At 39.5% G+C, this 19,941-nt stretch overlaps 2 protein-coding genes across 2 annotated transcripts in view; one reads left to right on the plus strand and one right to left on the minus strand.

Annotated features, from left to right (window-relative positions):
• On the plus strand, positions 1-6,334 carry acta2 (actin alpha 2, smooth muscle). The gene is made up of 9 exons (XM_036573017.1): positions 1-133; positions 1,780-1,955; positions 2,635-2,763; positions 3,402-3,512; positions 3,985-4,069; positions 4,151-4,312; positions 4,762-4,953; positions 5,049-5,230; positions 5,706-6,334. Exons 2-9 carry the CDS (start codon positions 1,827-1,829, stop codon positions 5,847-5,849), a joined length of 1,134 nt encoding a protein of 377 aa, XP_036428910.1. The 5' UTR covers positions 1-133; positions 1,780-1,826; the 3' UTR covers positions 5,850-6,334.
• The window catches only part of stambpl1 (STAM binding protein-like 1), a 23,719-nt gene continuing 9,777 nt past the window's right edge, over positions 6,000-19,941 (minus strand). Inside the window, exons 7-12 of the mRNA XM_036573016.1 lie at positions 19,404-19,704; positions 17,570-17,694; positions 15,985-16,122; positions 12,623-12,735; positions 10,052-10,151; positions 6,000-8,467 (exon numbers count right to left, since the gene is read on the minus strand). Coding sequence (XP_036428909.1) covers positions 8,411-8,467; positions 10,052-10,151; positions 12,623-12,735; positions 15,985-16,122; positions 17,570-17,694; positions 19,404-19,704 — 834 coding nt within the window. The 3' untranslated portion in view covers positions 6,000-8,410. The remainder of the gene's footprint in view (positions 8,468-10,051; positions 10,152-12,622; positions 12,736-15,984; positions 16,123-17,569; positions 17,695-19,403; positions 19,705-19,941) is intronic.

A 19,941-nucleotide genomic window follows, 5' to 3' on the forward strand; every position in this document is an offset into this window, starting at 1 on the left:
GTGCGTCCCAGGCTCCATGTTTGGGAGGTGGGAGGGGGCAGAGGAGCAAGACAGGAGCTACATAAGAGCTTCACAGGCCAGCCAGGGCCACACCATCACCAAGTGGCTAAACCCCCGGCCCAGCACTGTCAGGGTAAGTGGCCTCAACTTGCTCTGTCTTTCTTTCTCTTCCTCTGTCTTTCTCCCTCTCCTTGTCTTTTCATCCCTCTCTAAGCTGATGCTGTGTTAAGCTCTGAGCTTTTAGCAGGATGGATACAGAACTTACAAAAGATGTAGAACATACAGACTGAAGATTGCTGAAGACAGCAGATGATTAGAACTTTACTGGAAGCTGGACAACTGCTTTGGCCATTTGTACTGATGGTGTTTGCACATGTGCATCACTGCTAAGCTGGTCTGAGTTGCAAGCAAAACTCAGTAGTGGTTTCCTGATTGCTGTGATAAGTTGCATTTGATCCACAGAACATTTCCTGTAACAGATGTTTGCAGAGGAGCTTTAATGTGATATCATGCATACAAGATGGTTTTGTGTTAGCCAAGTGAATTTGCTTTGCTTAAACACAATGGTGACTGAAGGTGCTGCAGTTTCTATGCATCTTTTTCTCTTTTATAAGTATTTAGTGAAGAGTTGTAGATTTGGTGTGGAACCCTTTCAAATGGGATGCGAATGGGTTACAAATTTATCAGTAATGAAATGCAGTGTGAAGTGATTAGAATGCATTAGCAGTACTAAATCCTGTGCATAACTGCATTATTGTAGTGTACTGTGTTGTAAAATTGTCTACAATGGTAGGAACTGTTCTGATTAGGGGTTGTGTAGTAAACATTTCTCTCTCACTGCTGAGCTGGGGTCTCTGTAAGCTAAAGCCCCTTTTGATTTGTGGGTTTTATGACTAAATATGGTTCTCCTGAACAGCGTCGGAGGAATCAGCTTGACTCCCCAACCTCCCTATGCTCCCCTCCTTCTCTCTGTCCCTCCCTCTCTCTCTCTCTCTCTCTCTCTCTCTCTTCATAAACTACTGAGGACAGGCAGGGCCAGGGAGAGTTTACAAAGTCCAAAGACAGGCATGCCTCCCCATCATTTCCAAATTAGGAAGTTTTCCCAGGGTACAGAATTCATTCATCAGGTAGAGCAGTGTACGTTCAGCATGGCAGTGGAAGAGCTCTGCAGAGACTTTCGCACATTTGGGCTAATTTTAGAGCAAATTTTAGTATTAGCAGGAGGAATATCATTGAATCACAACATTGGAAACTCACTGTGGGCCACAGGATTTTTATCTGCAAACTAAAGTTTTTGGTGTTTGGTAAATACTTACCAAAATAGGCGGTGCATTTATTTATTTATTTATTTATTTAGCTAGCCTTAGTAGAATCTTACAGCACAGAGCAGGATACTACACTGTAAGAGATTTTCAGTGCCTTATAATATTCTATCCATTCATGATTCTACAGAGCAGGGTGTGGTCATTATCTTACACACACACACACACAATGCTGGATCTTAAAATATTTTATATGAACGTATATACAACTATATATATTGAACTATTAACTATAAATTGGAAATAATGTATTATTATTATTATTATTATTATTATTATTATTATTATTATTATTCAGTAATTACTATAAATTATGGATTAACTACATTGGTAGTTAAACGTAAGGCGTGGACAGACAGACAGACAGACAGAGGTGCTCTAAGAGTTTAAGGGGTCAACACATGCTTTACTGACAAAATGTGATGTTGACTGGTCTGTGTGTTGGTTTGTTTGTCAGTGATTGTCTCCTGTTTGGAGTGAAGAAGGAAATCCGAGTCGAACAAAATGTGTGACGACGAAGAGAGCACCGCCCTGGTATGCGATAACGGATCAGGACTGTGTAAGGCAGGCTTCGCCGGGGATGACGCCCCCCGAGCCGTGTTCCCCTCCATCGTGGGTCGTCCCAGACACCAGGTGAACTTCCCTACCCCACCACACGGGGCAGTGTACTCAGTATCTCATATAGGTGATGGCACTGCAACTGCTTAGAGTTTCAGTCTTTATCAGAGGTGGGTACAGTAATGACTCAGGTAAAAGCAGCCCAGCAAAAAGCAACAGTACAAAAGTACCAGGATAAAAAGAACTGAATATCTTAGAGGACTGTGGTGGAACTTCTAAGAACATCCAGCATATATCAGCATAGGAACTGAAGTTTGTTAGTTTGTTAGTTGATATTCTTCTCTTTTCTGACAAATTTGGATCATTAAAATAAAATACTTAAGCTCAAGTAAGTGGTGTGAGAAACAAAGCAAAGCATTCCAGATGCTCCATCAACAGAAGAGAATGCAATTAAGCCTAAACAACTTGAAGTGTATGTAACAGAGGAAAGATAATTACCCATCTGCTCCAAATTTCTAATTCCATACTTCGTATAAGGGACTAAACATGTTTCATGTTGGCAGACCTAAAAATATGTTCCTGTTTTCACTGTGTGTTCTCTGATAGCTTATCTCTTATTTACTGAAAGTGAGTCACTTGCGGAAACCACCACACTGGTCACAAAGCAGTGGAAACAATGTTCCGTTTTCTTCCTAAAGTGGTGAGTATACATTTTAACCCACATTCATCATCTTCATCTCTCTGTCGTGTGCAGGGTGTGATGGTGGGTATGGGACAAAAAGACAGTTACGTTGGTGATGAAGCACAGAGCAAAAGAGGTATCCTGACCCTTAAATACCCAATCGAGCACGGCATCATCACAAACTGGGACGACATGGAAAAAGTAAGCAGCCTTCGCTAATTTTGGCATCATTATAAACCGGAACTATCTAAGAGAGAGATTTAAACAGTGCCCTAAAATAGCAACAAAGTGCTCTCTACAGTTATGCTAGGTTTCTACAAGCTATGTAGCTCTAGAAAGCATACGGCTCATGGCCTCACTGTCAGCATTGCTTTAGTCTTTCTGTAGGGTTCAGTAGGTGAGCTCAGATAGGCCCCACTCATACCTGAAAGAGCTGTTCTGACTCATCACTCATGACTCATGTATATACATAAATGTGTCGTGCATGATCCTTCAGGCACATACTGTCATCAGCCAACAGATGCCTGCAGCAGATGGTGTCATTCGCTTAGATCTTGGCCTACTCCATTTCTCACTCATTATGGTTCTCCAGTGTCAACAATTAAGTTAACTAAGGTTTATTTTATACAGAAGCCACAAAATCTTCATCAGACACCCCTAGTTTGTAAGTGATTTACGCAGTAGAACACAACAGAGAGGATGATACAACTGTGGTGATACCAGATATAACAACAGTAGAAAACATTTGTTTGGTCAGAACTATCTGGTGTAAAAGTAGATATCATAGGCTGTTTTGCCCGGATTCATCCATTGGAGTCAGTGCTTTTTTCTTTCATTAGATCTGGCATCACTCCTTCTACAATGAGCTTCGTGTTGCCCCTGAGGAACACCCTACCCTGCTGACAGAGGCCCCCCTCAACCCCAAAGCCAACAGGGAGAAGATGACCCAGGTCAGAGCTAAGTCATTACAATGGTCCAGTTTGTTTTTTTCATTTGCCAGCCAATATTGCATTGAAGTGAAAACCACACATGTGACCAAAGGAACTGAAAAACAAGAAGTTGTTTTAACCATTAATGTTCATGTGTCATGAATTTTCCAATTTCCTTTGGTCCATATGTTCTCTGCTCTTCGTTGAGCACAAATCTAAAGAAACTATATGGCTAAAAAGTGAGGTTTTATCATTTTTGGTGACATGGGGACTGCTGAAAACAATATAAATCTCAACTTGAATTTGTAAATAAATGTGTGAAAAATAACAGTTAATAAAAGCCAGTTTTTCCAATGTACAACTATGAAAAATAGTGTCACTTTAGAACAACATCTGTGGCATGTTTCCTTATCATACTAGTTGTTAGACATGAATGGGTTAGACAAATATCAAGTGCAAACACTTTGTAATACAATGCTGTCTCCTACTCCAGATCATGTTTGAGACCTTCAACGTTCCAGCCATGTACGTAGCTATTCAAGCGGTGCTATCCCTCTATGCCTCTGGTCGCACAACAGGTCAGTTTACTTGACAAAGCATGGAACACAGTTGGCTTCCTGGTATCATGACACACCTAATCAAACCTCTCCTTTGCCCAGGCATTGTCCTTGACTCTGGTGATGGTGTCACCCACAATGTGCCCATTTACGAGGGCTATGCTCTCCCCCACGCCATCATGCGTTTGGACTTGGCCGGCCGTGATCTCACTGACTACCTCATGAAGATCCTGACTGAACGTGGCTACTCATTCGTTACCACTGGTGAGTGCTAACATCTGTTCCACAAATTTCTGGGCCTTGTGCAAATGCAGTCTAATCGTGGGCCCCCTTATTACAAGCGGGGTGTTGGAAGCCCTCCAGCATGTTTTAGGGATGCAAAATTCAGTCTTGAATTTATTTTTACAATGATACTAATTATTTAGAAATTTATAGTAGTATTCCAAAGCAATCTTTTGTGTCCAGACCCCTTGAGGGCACTATCACCTAGGGGCCCTAAGTAGTCAGTTCTACTGTTCCCCCAGCTGTTATGCTGGCAGCTCACACCATCAGTAGTCCTCACCTCTGTGCAGTGGAACTTTAGGCCACAATTAGTCAGTTCAGTGATCACACTCAGACACAGGGGACTAACATACACAAAATCTTTTTACTGAATGTTGTTTGATATGGTAGCACAGAGATACTGAACTGAAGTTCTTATCCACCTTCTACAGCTGAAAGAGAAATTGTCCGTGATATCAAGGAGAAGCTGTGCTACGTTGCGCTGGACTTTGAGAATGAGATGGCCACTGCTGCCTCCTCCTCCTCTCTGGAGAAAAGCTACGAGCTTCCTGATGGTCAGGTCATCACCATTGGCAACGAGAGGTTCCGCTGCCCTGAGACCCTTTTCCAGCCATCCTTCATTGGTGAGGACTCTTTTCTCTCGTGCCTCAGTTAACCCACCCCACCACGCTTCTCCTTTAGAATCAATGTTGCTCAATTATGCCTCTTTCCTCCTCAGGTATGGAATCTGCTGGTATCCATGAAACCACTTACAACAGCATCATGAAGTGTGACATTGACATCCGTAAGGACCTGTACGCCAACAACGTCCTGTCTGGCGGTACCACCATGTATCCCGGTATTGCTGACAGGATGCAGAAGGAGATAACTGCCCTGGCCCCCAGCACCATGAAGATCAAGGTGAGTAAACTGAGATCTCACTGAGAACATATGCAGGTCAGTGATGTCTGTTGACTGACTGCTGCTGGTGTAAGATGTACCAGGCTTATTATATCACAAATCTTATCATTCATTAATTATTTGGAAAACAATGCAAAGGGGCTGAGTTATTTTTAAGTTACAGGGGTAAAGAATGGAAGTTCATAAGTTCAAACAAAGACATACATCTTCTCTCCAAACATAGAGAAACAAACACATTATTTGCAAGTAGATTAGAATCCCCTATATATTTAGTGCTTGAAAGCCAAAAGTCAGGACTGTTCAATAGGAGGAGCAGTTTGGGTAATCCCTTATGGGTCATCCCACTTTTGGCTTCAGTTATCCAGCCTAATGGGAAGTCCTGCTTTAAGAAATACTTGCTTTGATCTTTTGGGAACTGTTAATCCTCATCTTTTTACTGGGCACTAATCATGGTTTCTTGTGCTGTGTGTTCCAGATCATTGCCCCACCAGAGAGGAAATACTCAGTGTGGATTGGTGGCTCCATCCTGGCCTCCCTCTCCACCTTCCAGCAGATGTGGATCAGCAAGCAGGAGTATGACGAGGCTGGCCCTTCCATCGTGCATCGCAAATGCTTCTAAACTAGCAAACTCCACAAACCTCCCCGCGCCCCCGAAACCCTTCTAAAATCTGCTCTTGCTTCTTGGCCTGTAAACTGTGAATGTATCCTCTGGTTTCCTTCCCTCCTCTTGTTTTGTCTTTGCACTGCCCACACCTGTGTGAATGTTTGATTTTTTTTTTTCGTCATTGATTATTTTTGTTACATTGGATGAGAAAAGCTTGAACATGCCGCCAATAATGAACAGATTGGGAAGATTCCTGGGGTTGGTGAGGCCCCAGTTAGGAGGGAGAAAGAAAGAGCGAGAGCGAGAGTGAGAGAAAGAAAATAAACGCAAAGTGTTCTGTAACAGTTCAGAAAGAAACAGAGTTCATGTTCTCCCTCCGTGTTCAAAATGCAATAAGATAACCCTCGCATGTGTTTTCTTCACTGCTGTGGGCTTTGAGGCAGTTTGTGCGGATATCTATATGATAAGCCCAGGAACGAATAAAGCTCTGCATTCAGAAACTGTCTTTAACTTCATTTTTTTGTTCAGTGCATGACTCTCACACCACCACGTAAACATGTCACAACTGACTCCATGTTTTATTATTTCAAAAACGCCCTTTTCTAATCACAGGTTTGGAATCACTTGTCAAAAGGCCAGAATGAATGTTTTCAGTAATATAAAAGCATTATTGAAAACTGGTTGCAGATTTTTAGATCATTCGTAGGACAACAAGACGCTGTAAATAAAAATAAGAACAGTTAATTGTGTCTGGAATGATGAACAGAGCTACAGAAGACTAAAATGACTGAGAAAGCTGTATAGCATCAAGAAGTAAAAAATAATAATAAAGGTTTAATAAAATTACTTTCAAGAACTACTCTTATTTTGAAAGTGGATATCAAATCTCATGGCAGTTAACCTTACATAAAAAGAATGTAAATGGATAATTACAGTTACCATGTTATTCACTTCTTGTTCACAGAATTGTTGAAATGTTAAGTAAAACATCTAAAAATACCTCTGGCAAATAGGCTACATATAGAACTTAAAGCCACACTGTACACATAGAAACTGTTTATGAAATAAAAAAAAATGTTAATATGGGAAAACTGATTTCAACAAGTCATGATGACACAATCGTTCCAGGATATGCACTTGCACATAGCATTGCATCTTTCATATGATGACAGATCACCTCCTGTTGCAGCTTCGTCACTGCCTGTCATGTTCAATCATGTCAGGGTAGTTCACTCTGTATTCAGGAAGAGATTAACAGATTATGAACATTAAAAACGTGACACCATCAACCTTGTTTTTTCTTTTATTAACAAAATGGCAGTGGAAAAAAATGTCATACAGTCACTGCGTCAGCGTCATAGTTCCCACGTGCTCACGTTTCAGTGGAACTACTGGCACACAGACAGAGATGCACTTGAAAACATTCTAAAGCCACAGCTCACAAAATCCATGATATGCGGACAACATTCACTGGACAGCAAGAGGAAACTCGACACCCTCGGAAAGCTTTCATCGTCTGCAGAACCGCTACTGAGAAATAGGAATTTCCACTCTAGAGGGAAATGGAAACAATGTTTGAATGTGGAAATGGTACCTGAGATGGGTGTCGCCTGGCCTGTGGGCCGACAGCGTTAGCTCCTCTAATAAGGCGTCTTAGGCTTCTTTGCTTGTTTTGCTCTGGGTGCTTTGGTTCGGGTCAAGTGAGGCAAGACTGGGGGAACATCTCTGACCTTTTGTTCACACTTCTCAGCCGTACCATTCTGTTGTTTACAGCATTCACTCCACAACACGTGAGTTTCAAGACCAAAATAGGGCGGCACAATTAACTGCTCCAGTGACTCAATAAATCCACGCACTCCTTCCAACTAAATGTCACCTTGACTGACCTGAAATTCAGGCGTGAAGATGTTGCATTTAGCTATAAGCTAAGTATGTTAAACTGAATATATTTTCAAATCTAGTCACTAAAAAGTGGGGCTTTATAAAATTTCTGCTGTGTTCATTTCATCAGAAAAATCATCAGCTCTTGAACACTGTGTTGTAAATGCTTATTGGGTAAAAAGGTAGCTCTCTCCAAGGTACATAGCAATAAAACCCTAATAAAACCCTAATGACTTATTGTTGTAATTATTATTATTACTATATATATATTACATAAGGCAACTGTCCAAAAAATAACCTTTGCATCCTTTTAAAAACTCCTAAAAAAGTTCACATTTCGAGTATGGCATTACGCAGCTCAAGGATGCCACCTTGAGGACAAACTGTAAATGCTGAAACTGACAAGCAGTCAGATCACAAAACTGTCCAAGAAGGTTTCTGAACAGCCAAAAAAAAAAAATGCAAAAGCAAGCCATTAAAAAGTCAATAACAAATTCGAGAAAGAGGGAAAACGCCACTTAACAGGTTTACAGCTTCACTAGAAGATGCCAACATCAACCTGTGCAACACAGAGATTCCACTTCACAGTACCTTGTTAAATAAATAAATACAAAAAGCCTTCAAGGAGACAAAGATATAAATAGGGCTTCTGGGGCTGCCCCTGCTTCCTCTGAAGTGTGCATTCCCCTTCTCTGTCACCTGAGGTCCAGCACCGTCGTTTTGGAATCCCTCACGACCACATGCTTACAGACCTGCAAATAGCACAAGTTAGATTTTCACTTCCCTGAAATAGGTTTCTCCTTCATATGCACACTGCCAGGTGCAAGGGGTTAAGAGTGTAATCAAATTAAGGCTGTCATGATTACTCAATTTTACTGCATTAAAAATCTGATTTTAATTAAATGATATCTTCACATTGAATCAACAATGCTTAGTTGGTCATTTGCATTATGATAAAGCATATATTAAATCATGAAATCATTAGAGTAAGAAACAGAGCCTGGTGGACTTCATCATTTATATGCACGTTCTGTTGAATATAGTTTTCATTACAGATGGTACTATATCACTTTTCCTTTATATATTATATATATATATATATATCTATATATATATATATATATATATATCACATCTAAGTGTATATGACAATGATGTGACATGGCTTAAATCTTAGAATCTATCATCTATTAAATCTTAAATCTTAGAAATGGTAAAATGAAACTCCCTTTACCCACAGCTCACAGAAAATGCCCATTTTATTTAACTAGCCTGATTTGGCAAGCTATCTCATACTATCAGCATTATGTCACTGCGACATACACTGAGCTACAAAGTTAGTCAATCAAAATGGCTGCTTTACTGACAGAGCTGTCCAGCTGTGGTTTTGGAACACTGATTTAACAGAGCGTATGAGTTGTTTTATCCCCATATTTAACACCAGCAGTCTAAATAACACAGTTAAAATAGCATTATACCGCCCTGGTGTTAGGCAGCTCAGTTGTAATGTGTATCCTTATCAATCAGTGATCCAAAACAAAGGTATTCACCTTTAACTTCAAACAAATCCATATTTATCTCCAAATGGTTTTCTCCACTTCATGGATGAGTTTTGAAGTGGAATAGCAGAGTGACGTGGCACATCAAAAACAGAGATGCTGTGTCCACCAAAAACGGAGCTGCATCGCATCACATTGCGCTCTCCTACTCGCAGCTGGTGCAGACAGCTCCACTGATTATAACAGAAGCATTTTGGTTTTGTTGTTGCCTCAAGGTGTAAGCTTCAAAATGAGCTGTTTTCATTTTTATATTGAAGTCGCAATACGAAAGAGCGTAATTTTTAAGAGCTGCAGATTTTAACTGTAGTCTTCCGTGTACATGACAACACAACCATAAAAATCAGGCAGTCTGGCACACTACATTCAGTGTTCAAGCTGCAATACCAGTAAAACTGAAATAATCACAATTTAAATCTCAGTCACTATATTGGTCACCAAAATCACATTGTATATTTTTCCCAAATAGTTCAGTCCTAATTGAAGAACTTCATTCTGTATACCAATACCTGGCATCACCTTGGCATCAACACCTTTCTGTTTTTTCAAGGCTTCCAACTTTACGTATTTCAAATACAGTTTACTGGAACTCTTCAAAGGCTGCTCAGTTTCTTATTGTTTAGGAAAGCCCCACTGCTCTTTTAAAAACTCTGCTTACTCATCAAAATAATCACAAGATTAATAATATGTTATCAGAAGATTATATAATAACAATCAATCGCTATAACTCTATATAATAAACAGTTTGATCTGAAAAGAAAAAGGGATGAGAGTTCTTACAGTGAAGAGTGGGGGGTCTTTTGAGTGAGGGTGAAAGCCCTTCAGTCTGCAGCCTGCCACCTCCCCCATTCCAGCACAGGTGAGTCTGAAAACCCCCGTACTGCAGACACACACACACACACACACACGAACACACACACACACACACACAAACAGCCTGCTCAGAATATATTTTTACATAATGTATTTCTCTCATGCTACAAATATCCAAAATCAGCTTAACATTTGTGTACTTGCGTACCAGATTTTGAAAAAAAAGTATGTGTAGCTTGCAATAATAAAATTATAATAATAAATTCTGTATCATTTTGTCAGTTTTTTACTGAGCGTGTGATGTAGAACCACAGAGCATGTCGGGAAAACAGCTTATGCTGCGTCTCACGTTAAAGGGGGATTCCACTGACTTTTCTAAATGTCAGCATACATAAAATATTAAAATGTAACCAAAATAATTCAGAGTGGTTTGATGTTATCTGCTCCACTGTAGGGAAACTTACCAACTCTGAACTGTTCACAGTAGTGGTGAAAAGAACCAGACATCCAAAGCATTTAACACCTCTAAAAGCTCCCTCACAGAAAGTTATGACATGAAATGGTTACAAATACACGTCTCATGTCTGAAACTATTTTGAGAAACTTATATTTTTTAAATACATTCATGGTGGAGAGGTACATGCAGGATGTTGTAAGGCAAAACAATACCCAAAGAAAACATAATTTTTCAGATTATCAACATTACATATAAAAAAGAATAAATGTGCAGGTTTACTGGTTGTTTTGGACAGTAAATAAAACGGCTATATTTGTACCCCTTTTTCCCATCAGCACCACTGTAAAGAAATCAGAGTCTGTACATTTCTGTACAATTAAGCAATTCGTATCAGACCACTCTGAATGACTTTGTTTACAGCTCAATGATTGAATTATGCAGAAGTTTAAAAGAATAGATGGAATTCTCCATCGCACTGAAATCACATACACCTAAATCAGTCAAATAATCAAAATCCGCCTCTTAAGCTAGATCTAGGCACCAGCTTGAAGAAACCAATTATAGTTGTCCAACATGGACTATCATAGTTACATCATATTAATGTCTGCATGCATTAAATCAATGTTGAAACCTTTGTTTTTTTGCTATTTATATTTTGTATAAAACTTTCATGCTGTTTAAAATGTGGATATCTGAGAGGAAAATTTGTTACATGTCCATCTCTAAACTTTCACAGGCGTGTATGTTTGTAACACAGCTGCAATGTGCTATTTACAGAGGAATAGCATTTTAGCTGAAAAAAGTGTGGTGATGTGTTATAATGACTCATGCATGTCTACTGATCAGTGGAGGAGCTGTGCTCTTTCATGAGGGAGGGCAATCCTTGGCAGTGGGCCCTACCAGCCTAATACATGAATCTAAGCCCACAAACTACTAACAAATTGCTTAAGCTATAAATAACAAATAATTACGAATCCCCCTCATCTGAGCTGGCGTTGACCCCCGCCTCCACTCCCCACCTCGCATTTTTTGCTTCTTTCACAGTCATTTTCTCTTCTGTCAAACTCTCTTTACTGCTCGTTCTGATGGCCACCATGTTTTTGGTCTTTTGAGTTTGAGCTGAAATTATTAGTTGAGTCAAAGAAAAAAAGTGAGTGAGTCAAACTAAAGTGGATTTGAAGTGAGCTCTTTCTTTTTTTCAGAACTGCTGTTTGTGATTAACCATTTCTTGCTGGTTAGTGTTATATGATAGCCTGGTTTACATGGTATGCAGCAGCATGTTCTGTACTGGACCTCAAATATGTCCTGCAAATACTAAAACTTAGCCTGTCATTTAGTTAACTGTAGTATTAACACCTAACAGATTTCTGTTCAGAATACTTTAGTACTTTTATTATTTTATTTAGTACTTTTATTTAATTTATGGTTTGTTTTTTTGTGTGTCTGTCATGTCTGTGGGCTCCCTGAAGGCCCAGGTCTGGAATGATGACTTTGTTTTGCCACTTAATTATAACTCAAGACCAAACGTTCAGCAAAAATATACTAAACATAAAAACAAAGTGTCTATGTATGTTAGCTCAACGCCAGGCAACATTAGTTAATACACACCTGCGTCACACTAGTGAACCCATATTATTCACCTGTGTGAATTCTACAATCTAGCAACATGTAAATTCAAATTTAAGACCTTTAATTTCATATCGTTTCAGACACATTCATCATACTACGTAAATAAAACTCAGAAGATGTTTTAGAACTTAGGAAAAGTTACTACACTTCAAACAAAGAATATGAGAAAACAAAAATTTAGTCTTTTAAATGATATGATATGATGAATTGTGCTTAATAAAACCAGGGAATGAACTAACAAGGTAAAAAGGGTTAATATAGATTTTAAATTGACTTTAATGACCCACAAAAAATAAAATTATCAATGTTGTTTTAAATCTGAAAATGAAGTCTGGTCTAGTCCACTGTCTGAAATATGTTTGCTTGGTTTATTAAAGCATAAGTGAGTGAGACAGTGTGGGTGAACAGACTATGACTAGTGTGCATGTAGGGTGTAAGTTGTGTGTACTCACTCGTTATGCTTGGGCGAGCAGACAATGGCGATGGCCTCAGGCAACATAAGTTGATAGGAGCTGTGTGTGTGCAGATCCACACTGGAAAGGAAAGCTGTCTGCGTGGGGTGTGTCTGTAGGCATGTGAAAACACCACACACACACACACACACACACACACACATAAATAACCAACATCTTTGCTTAACTGTTTTTTCCATAAAGCAGGGATGCGTGTGAGCAGCAGGTGACTTGGCAGCGACTAAGAATAACTGGCACTGTAAAACGTTGAGGAATGTTACCATGGTGACCCTCAGTCTGAAGCCCCATTACATTTGATCATGCAAATAATAGGAGGAACTCAATAGGGTCATTTTGAATGAACTCTCTGCCTCTCACCAACACTCCACTGTGCTGTAAAAATCCTCAGCTTTCAGATCTTCTCATTAGATTTCTCTCTGCCCATGCAAAAGGCATGTAAAGGCAGGCAGTTAAGTTCAACAGAGCTGAACACTCACAGTTAGGGTGGGCAACACTTCAAGACATTTTTATAACACACAGTACAATGCACAATATTTCATTTTTCTGGTTTGATAGGTATGAGGTTTGATAAGTCGGAATAAACGCAATGCACAAGTAGTGACATATACACTACTATTCTACTACTAGACACGCACCATAATTTCAGCCACCGAACATTTTGACTGAAAATAATAAAGATTAAGTAGGCCTACTATGAAGTCTCATATTGTAGGACTTTACAAATCATTTTAATCATAATGAAACTGAAAATTAGCTTGTAAAAATATCTGATTTTTCATTCTCCTGCACTGGTCAGCGCAGACATGTTCAAACAGTTTGTGCAGCAGTGGACAAACAGTGTACCTGTTGGCCATGTGGAACTATTTCACAGTTGCTATTAGCTATTTATAATCTGTGTTGAGTACCACAAGAGGACACAACACCCAAGAACTTCTTCAATACAGGTGGAGAAATAAATAAAAATAATATACATACAACATGTAACTGCAAGCACAATTTTCATAAGGCTGTTAGGAAAACATACAGTAATTCCTGAACAGCTATTTCAAAACTGGCCTACCAGGGGCAGATTTACTGATTCTGGGGTCCTAGGCAAAAGACAGGAGAAGGGCCCCTGAATGCAGATTTTTAAATTAGTTTAGGCTCTTTGCTTCTGAGTGATGCAACAATCTACACTGCACATAATGATATCTCGACTAACAAACTTAACGTCTATTTAGACATTTTTTACTTTTTTATAATGGCAGATAATATTGCTTGTTTTAAGACATAATGCTTGAAACAAGCAAAATTATCTGCCAATATAGTAAGATAATTCGGTAAAGAATGATGAATTTGAGCAATGAGTAAAAACATTTTTTTCCAGGAAGTAATAATTATTATAATCCTATTACAGTTTGAAATAAGTAATTAATAACTTGTTATAGATGATATTTTTAAATAACCACCCCTAACACTGGAGCTACTAATACCCAGTAGTAATGCTTGCCTGCTGAGCCTGTGCAGCACTCTCACACTTTTATTGCTTTCCTCCCTCTTTTTGTATTTCTCTGTTGTTCTTGGATGACTTTATTTGATTTCTGCTCTCAGCACCCCAATTTATATATTTCAGAATAGGTTATTTAATATCAACACATACAGTACAACTGCAAAGACCATTCCTGAGGCCTACCAAAATATATAGTACTGTGCAAAAGTCTCAGGCACCTTAGCCCATTATTTAAAACCATCTATTTATCTTATGTGTTTTTTTAGTTGTAAAAACAAAATATATTATTAGAATATATGCAAATAAACACAACTACAGTAAAAAGTAATAAGAACTAGTTGAAGCAGTTGTGAACTAGTTTGAAGGACAAAGTTTGGTTCCAGATTTCTCCTGGACTCCCCAGCCATCATATGGATTTGTTAATTCCATCACTAGCACATTTGATTTAACAAAATTAAACACTGATTAGCAAAAACAGATACAAATAGTATTTGACTGATGTCACACTTGTCACCGCCACCATATTGTTGACATATCAGCAATCGATGCAGTGAAGACAGCAGCGCTCATAGAGCCACCTTTTGTACACCATTAGTTAACATCCTGGCAGATAATATATAGCCACAGTGTGCTGCACGCTTCATGGTTGTAGTGACAACAGAAAAAAAAAATAAAACAGTGTAAGCTTTTGTAGAAATCTTCGGATAATGAAAATAAACAGGAAAAACTTTCGGCCACTCCCCATACTAAAGTTCGCTCTCATCATATAGTAACAGGTAAACAGTTAGGTGAAAATGTAACTTAAGCTAACTTAAGCTAACACCAAGCTAACACTAATAAATGCATTTATTACTCACTTTTGCGTTCAGGGCAATGTTTGATGGTTTAGTTCAGAGGTCACTAATAGGCGGACCGCGGTCCGAGTACAGACCCAGACACTGTCCTATGCGGACCTGGACCTATAACCGATAAACTATAGAGACTTACTTAATTTCGACAGTGTGGTCCTATTTTAATCAGCGTAACTTTTTCAGCCTTTACGGTCACTTTAGCAGCCCAGAAGACTCACAGACCAATTGCATGCATTGTAAATATCACACATGACACTACTCAGCCAATCAGATCTGTGCATTACATTGAGCACTGAGACTCGAGTGAGTGACGCACACACAGGGGGACGAGGTGAGAAACAGCAGTCAGAGAAGAAAGTGAGTCAGAGGGAAGTTATTTCACATGACGTGCGCTAAAAAGAGAAAACTGACAATAAATGTTGTTAAAATATTACTGAATTATACTTTATTTGATTTGACATTCAGTTGTTGACTGCATAAGATGTTGCTAAGACTACTAGGCGACTTCAGTATACAGTATATGGCACTGAATCATGATGCAAGTTGGACATGTGATGTTCTGGACCTTGCTTGACGAAATGTTCTCTAACTGGACCTTACTGAATTTTAATTAAATATCCCTGGTTTAGTTGATGGTATAAAAACAGAATACTGCTGACACTTCAACAGACCAAATAACTGTACGATTCTAGGTGTTTGTTTGCTTTTATCTCCTGTGATGTGGAGGCTGATGCAGTATTTATAAGGTAATTACAGAAGTCTGGATATGTCACAGCCAATAATGCAAAATCAAGACCTCAACGATAACTTTGGTACAGTTTTGGTAATGATTAACATCTCCACTCAAACTGACTTTGTTTCATATGAACACACCACAGCTCTGACATGGCTCCTAACAATTCATTCCCACTAATCTAATTTCAACTAGTTCTTTTTATTGTTGAAATTGGCCATCCCTAAATCACAGTGAATAAGACAGAGAGAGACAGAGACAGACTCACATGGATCCAGCCTAGGGTCAGTAGGTTATGGTGGTCCTGATAACTGAAGAGCTCTTCCACGTTCTCCATGTCACAGTAGTCCGGGCCAGCTGATTGTTTGGGCACAATCACATGTGTGAGCACAAACTCGTTGTGAGTCTGGGGGTCAGAACAAAAGCAGAATTTTTTTTCAGCCAGTCCATTGTGTGGTTGCTTTAGTCACCACCAAAATGCAAAAACAAAGCCCAAGAGATATATGTTAACAAATGTTTATAGGGCTTTTCTCTAGGGAATGAGTAACCATAGAGTACACTTATACCCACTTCCAGCAATACCACAGTCCTCACTGTAAAGCCTTTATAAACATGCCTGCTCTTTACCCAGAAATCAAACACACAGAAACCATGAAAGATAATCATTTGCATCAGGCCATTCTGACAATTTCCTTGTACTAGGTGTGCATATTAAAGACAGTGACACATGAATTCATCTGTTTAAGAAATAAACCAACTATTAACATAAAATGTGCATAGAAAAAAGCAAATGATGTGGAAATTAACAGTTAATAACAAGACTCTGTTCACATTACAAGTTTCATTTTCCATTTCCTTTTTTTTTTGCCCAGATTTAATCGTTCTGCACTGACAGTTCACATTCATGTTTGTAAATGACCCTTGTCTGTCTTTAGTGTGAATAATACTCTGTCTTGAAAGGACCTGCATGCATACATTTGATCAAGTTAAATCTGCTGACACACTGCCAGCACTGAATGATGATCACGGTGCACTAATATGCAGTGCAGTAAAGTGTGATGAAAGCAGAAGCGGATCAGATTCGATCAGATCAGATAGGTGCGTTCACACCAGGCTTGAGCTGACTCAACAGTATCGAGAATCGCTCATATACACCTTATATACAAAAGTATCCAGATACCTCTTCTAATTTGTCAATTCAGCTACCTTAAGGTGCCCCCATTGCTGACACAGGTATTCATCTGTGTACACACAGCTTCTGTAAACTGCAGAAAAAAACACTGGCAACAGAATGGGACGCCTGGAAAAGCTGCATGTTAGCCATGTCCCAAGGTCACCATGCCCAATGCCAAGTGTCAGCTAGAGAGGTATAAAGGCTCCCAGCATTGGGCTGTGGAGCAGTGGAACTACCTTCTCTGGAATGATGTAGGTCCATCCAATACCTTTGGGATGAGTTGGAGTGGCATTTGTGATCCAAAACTAATAGCCAACATCAGTACCTGACCTCAGTAATGCTCTTGTATCTGAATGCAATCAAATCCTCACAGCAATGTTTCAACATTTAGTGTAAGGCCTTCCCAGAAGAGTAGAGGCTGTTACTGCAGCAAAGGGGAGGGGGAGCAGATTCCCTATTAGTACTCTTGATTTCAGAAACATTGAACAGGTGTTTTTCTTTTTTGGGGGGGGTTTGGGGCTTTTGCTTACCAGTAACTACGGCCACCCACAATATATTGTCAATTGGCGATGGTTAGGGAATGCAATCACATAATACGATTTTTGACACTTCAACCCTGTAATATGAACATCGCCTAAAGGAACTAGAGAAAAGATGTCTGAAATGACGGAACTCATACCAGCTTTCCACAGAGCACACCGCACGTCTCAATGCCTCTGGCGGTGTTGCTGTCGGCCAGCAGCAAAAACCTGTATGTCAGGTCTCGGGGAATCAGAACCCGCCTTAGGCCTTCCACCCGCTGATCTGGAGATAGATAAGCATACATGTACTCATTCAACATATATATCTTTACCTCCAATGCCTGTAGTGTATGCTTCAGTCTTCATTCTTGCACCTTTCCTTCAGGTTTACAGCCTGACCAATAACTGTTCTTAAACAATGAATCTTTGTGATTTTTTTTAAAATTCTTTTAAGATTCGAGAGAAAATATATACAAACCCAGTTTCAAAGAAGAAGGCACAGTACACACACACACACATTTTCTAAACTGCTTATCCTTCAGGGTCATGGGTAGGCACGGGAGAAAAACATAAATAATGATTTGCAAATACTTAACTGAAACTGAAAACAGTACAAAGACAAGATATTTAAGTTTTCAGTTATACATACATATAAAAAATTTAGAATAAGCATATATATATCATTCTACATTTGATGCTTACATCATATTCCAAAAAAGTTGGGCCAGGGGCATTTTTACTACTGTATTACATCTACCTTCCCTTTTAACAATGTTCAGTAATCATTTGGGAATTGAAAACACCAATTGTAGTTGTAGTATTGGAGTTTTTTCCTGATCTTGGCTGATATAAGAGTCCTAGTTCTCCACTGTTGTATATTGTGCTTTATAATGCGCCACACATTTTTTAATGGAACATAGGTCTGGACTGCAGACAGGCCGGTTCAGCACCTGCTTTGGCTTACTACAAAGCCACGCTGTTGTAACACATGCAGAATGTGGTTTGGCACTGTCTTGCGGAAACAAGCAGGGACACCACTGAGAAAGATGTTATTTAGATGGCAGCATATGTTGCTTCAAAATGCATATGTACTCTTCTGTATTAATGGTGCCTCACAGATGTTCAAGTTACCCATGCTATTGGCACTAACACACCCCCATACCATGTCAGATGCTGGCTTTTGAACTTTACGTTGGTAACAATCTTTGGCCCAGAGAACAGGAGATCCATTATTTCCAAAAACAAATTGAAAGGAGGACCCAACAGACAATAGCACGTTTCCACTTTGCATTAGTCCATCTCAGATGAGCTTTAGCCCAGAGAAGTCATTGTCGTTTCTGGATGTTGTTGATTTACAGCTTCTGCACAGTACAGTGCGTTTACAGATGCAGCGACGAACTGCTGTGTTTACTGACCAGGGTTTTTAGAAGTATTCCCGAGCCCATTACAGAAGCCTGTGGGTTTTTAATGCAGTGCCATCTGAGCGACTGAAGGCCACAAGAATTCAATATTGGTTTTCTGGTGGTCTTGCAAATAGATTTCTCTAAATATTTTAATAATTTTATGGACTGTAGATGGTGAAATCCCTAAATTTCTAGCAATTGTGTGTTGACAAACGTTATTTTATTGTACTTAATCTTATACTGTTGGACTGTTCGCTCATGCAGTTTTCCAAAAAGTGAATGCTTTCATAAATGCTCCTTTAATACCGAATCAGAAACAAAACAAATAGTAAAAAAACAAGCAAAAAACATGCACAACATGAAAATATATATAATAAATATAATAAACATGCTCTACCAAAAAAAGGAATGAAAGGCAAAACAATTCTTGCCAATATGATGTGATGTTTAAAAAAATACTCTTTATCACAGTATATGAGTGTGTAATAAAAATTCTGATTGGAAAAATGTGTGTAATTCAAGTGAGTCAGCACATACAGCCACACACTAACACAAATCAGTTTGGCTCTAACACAAACACTTCACTCACTCTGAACTGCCGCTAAGGTGGCCGCTGGTTTGGGGGCAGGTGTTGGCGGTTTGGGGTCTAGGCGCACATGGTTTTTGGTGGTGTGGGACAGGCAGGAGCCGTCGGTTTGTTCAGGCACTTTGGGGGTGGCTTCTTCTTTGCGGTTGGCCTGCTCCTGTCTGCGCAGCTGATCTTCAAAGTAGCGGAACTGCTCTGACTCCAGCTGCATCTTCCGCAGCTGCGCCACGCGCTGCCTCTCCTCCTCCAACAAAGTCAGCCTCTGCAACTGCTCACCGCACATGGTGACAGACACAGGCTGGCTCTGGATACACATATACACAGACAGGTTTGTTTTTATTCAATGTCAGGATAATGAGCAGCAAACTAACAAAAACAACAGCAAATTATAAAGCTTGAGAACCTCCACTGTAACAAGAATCCACAAGCTGTATGAACGAACACGAGAGACTACTATCATGGAGAACTTGGAACCTATAATAAATGTACTCTTTGGTTGGAACATGCAGCCACTGTTACTCTCACTGGACCTGCGAAGCTT

This window comes from Colossoma macropomum, unplaced genomic scaffold, assembly GCF_904425465.1.
Source record: "Colossoma macropomum unplaced genomic scaffold, Colossoma_macropomum, whole genome shotgun sequence".
NCBI lineage: Eukaryota > Metazoa > Chordata > Actinopteri > Characiformes > Serrasalmidae > Colossoma > Colossoma macropomum.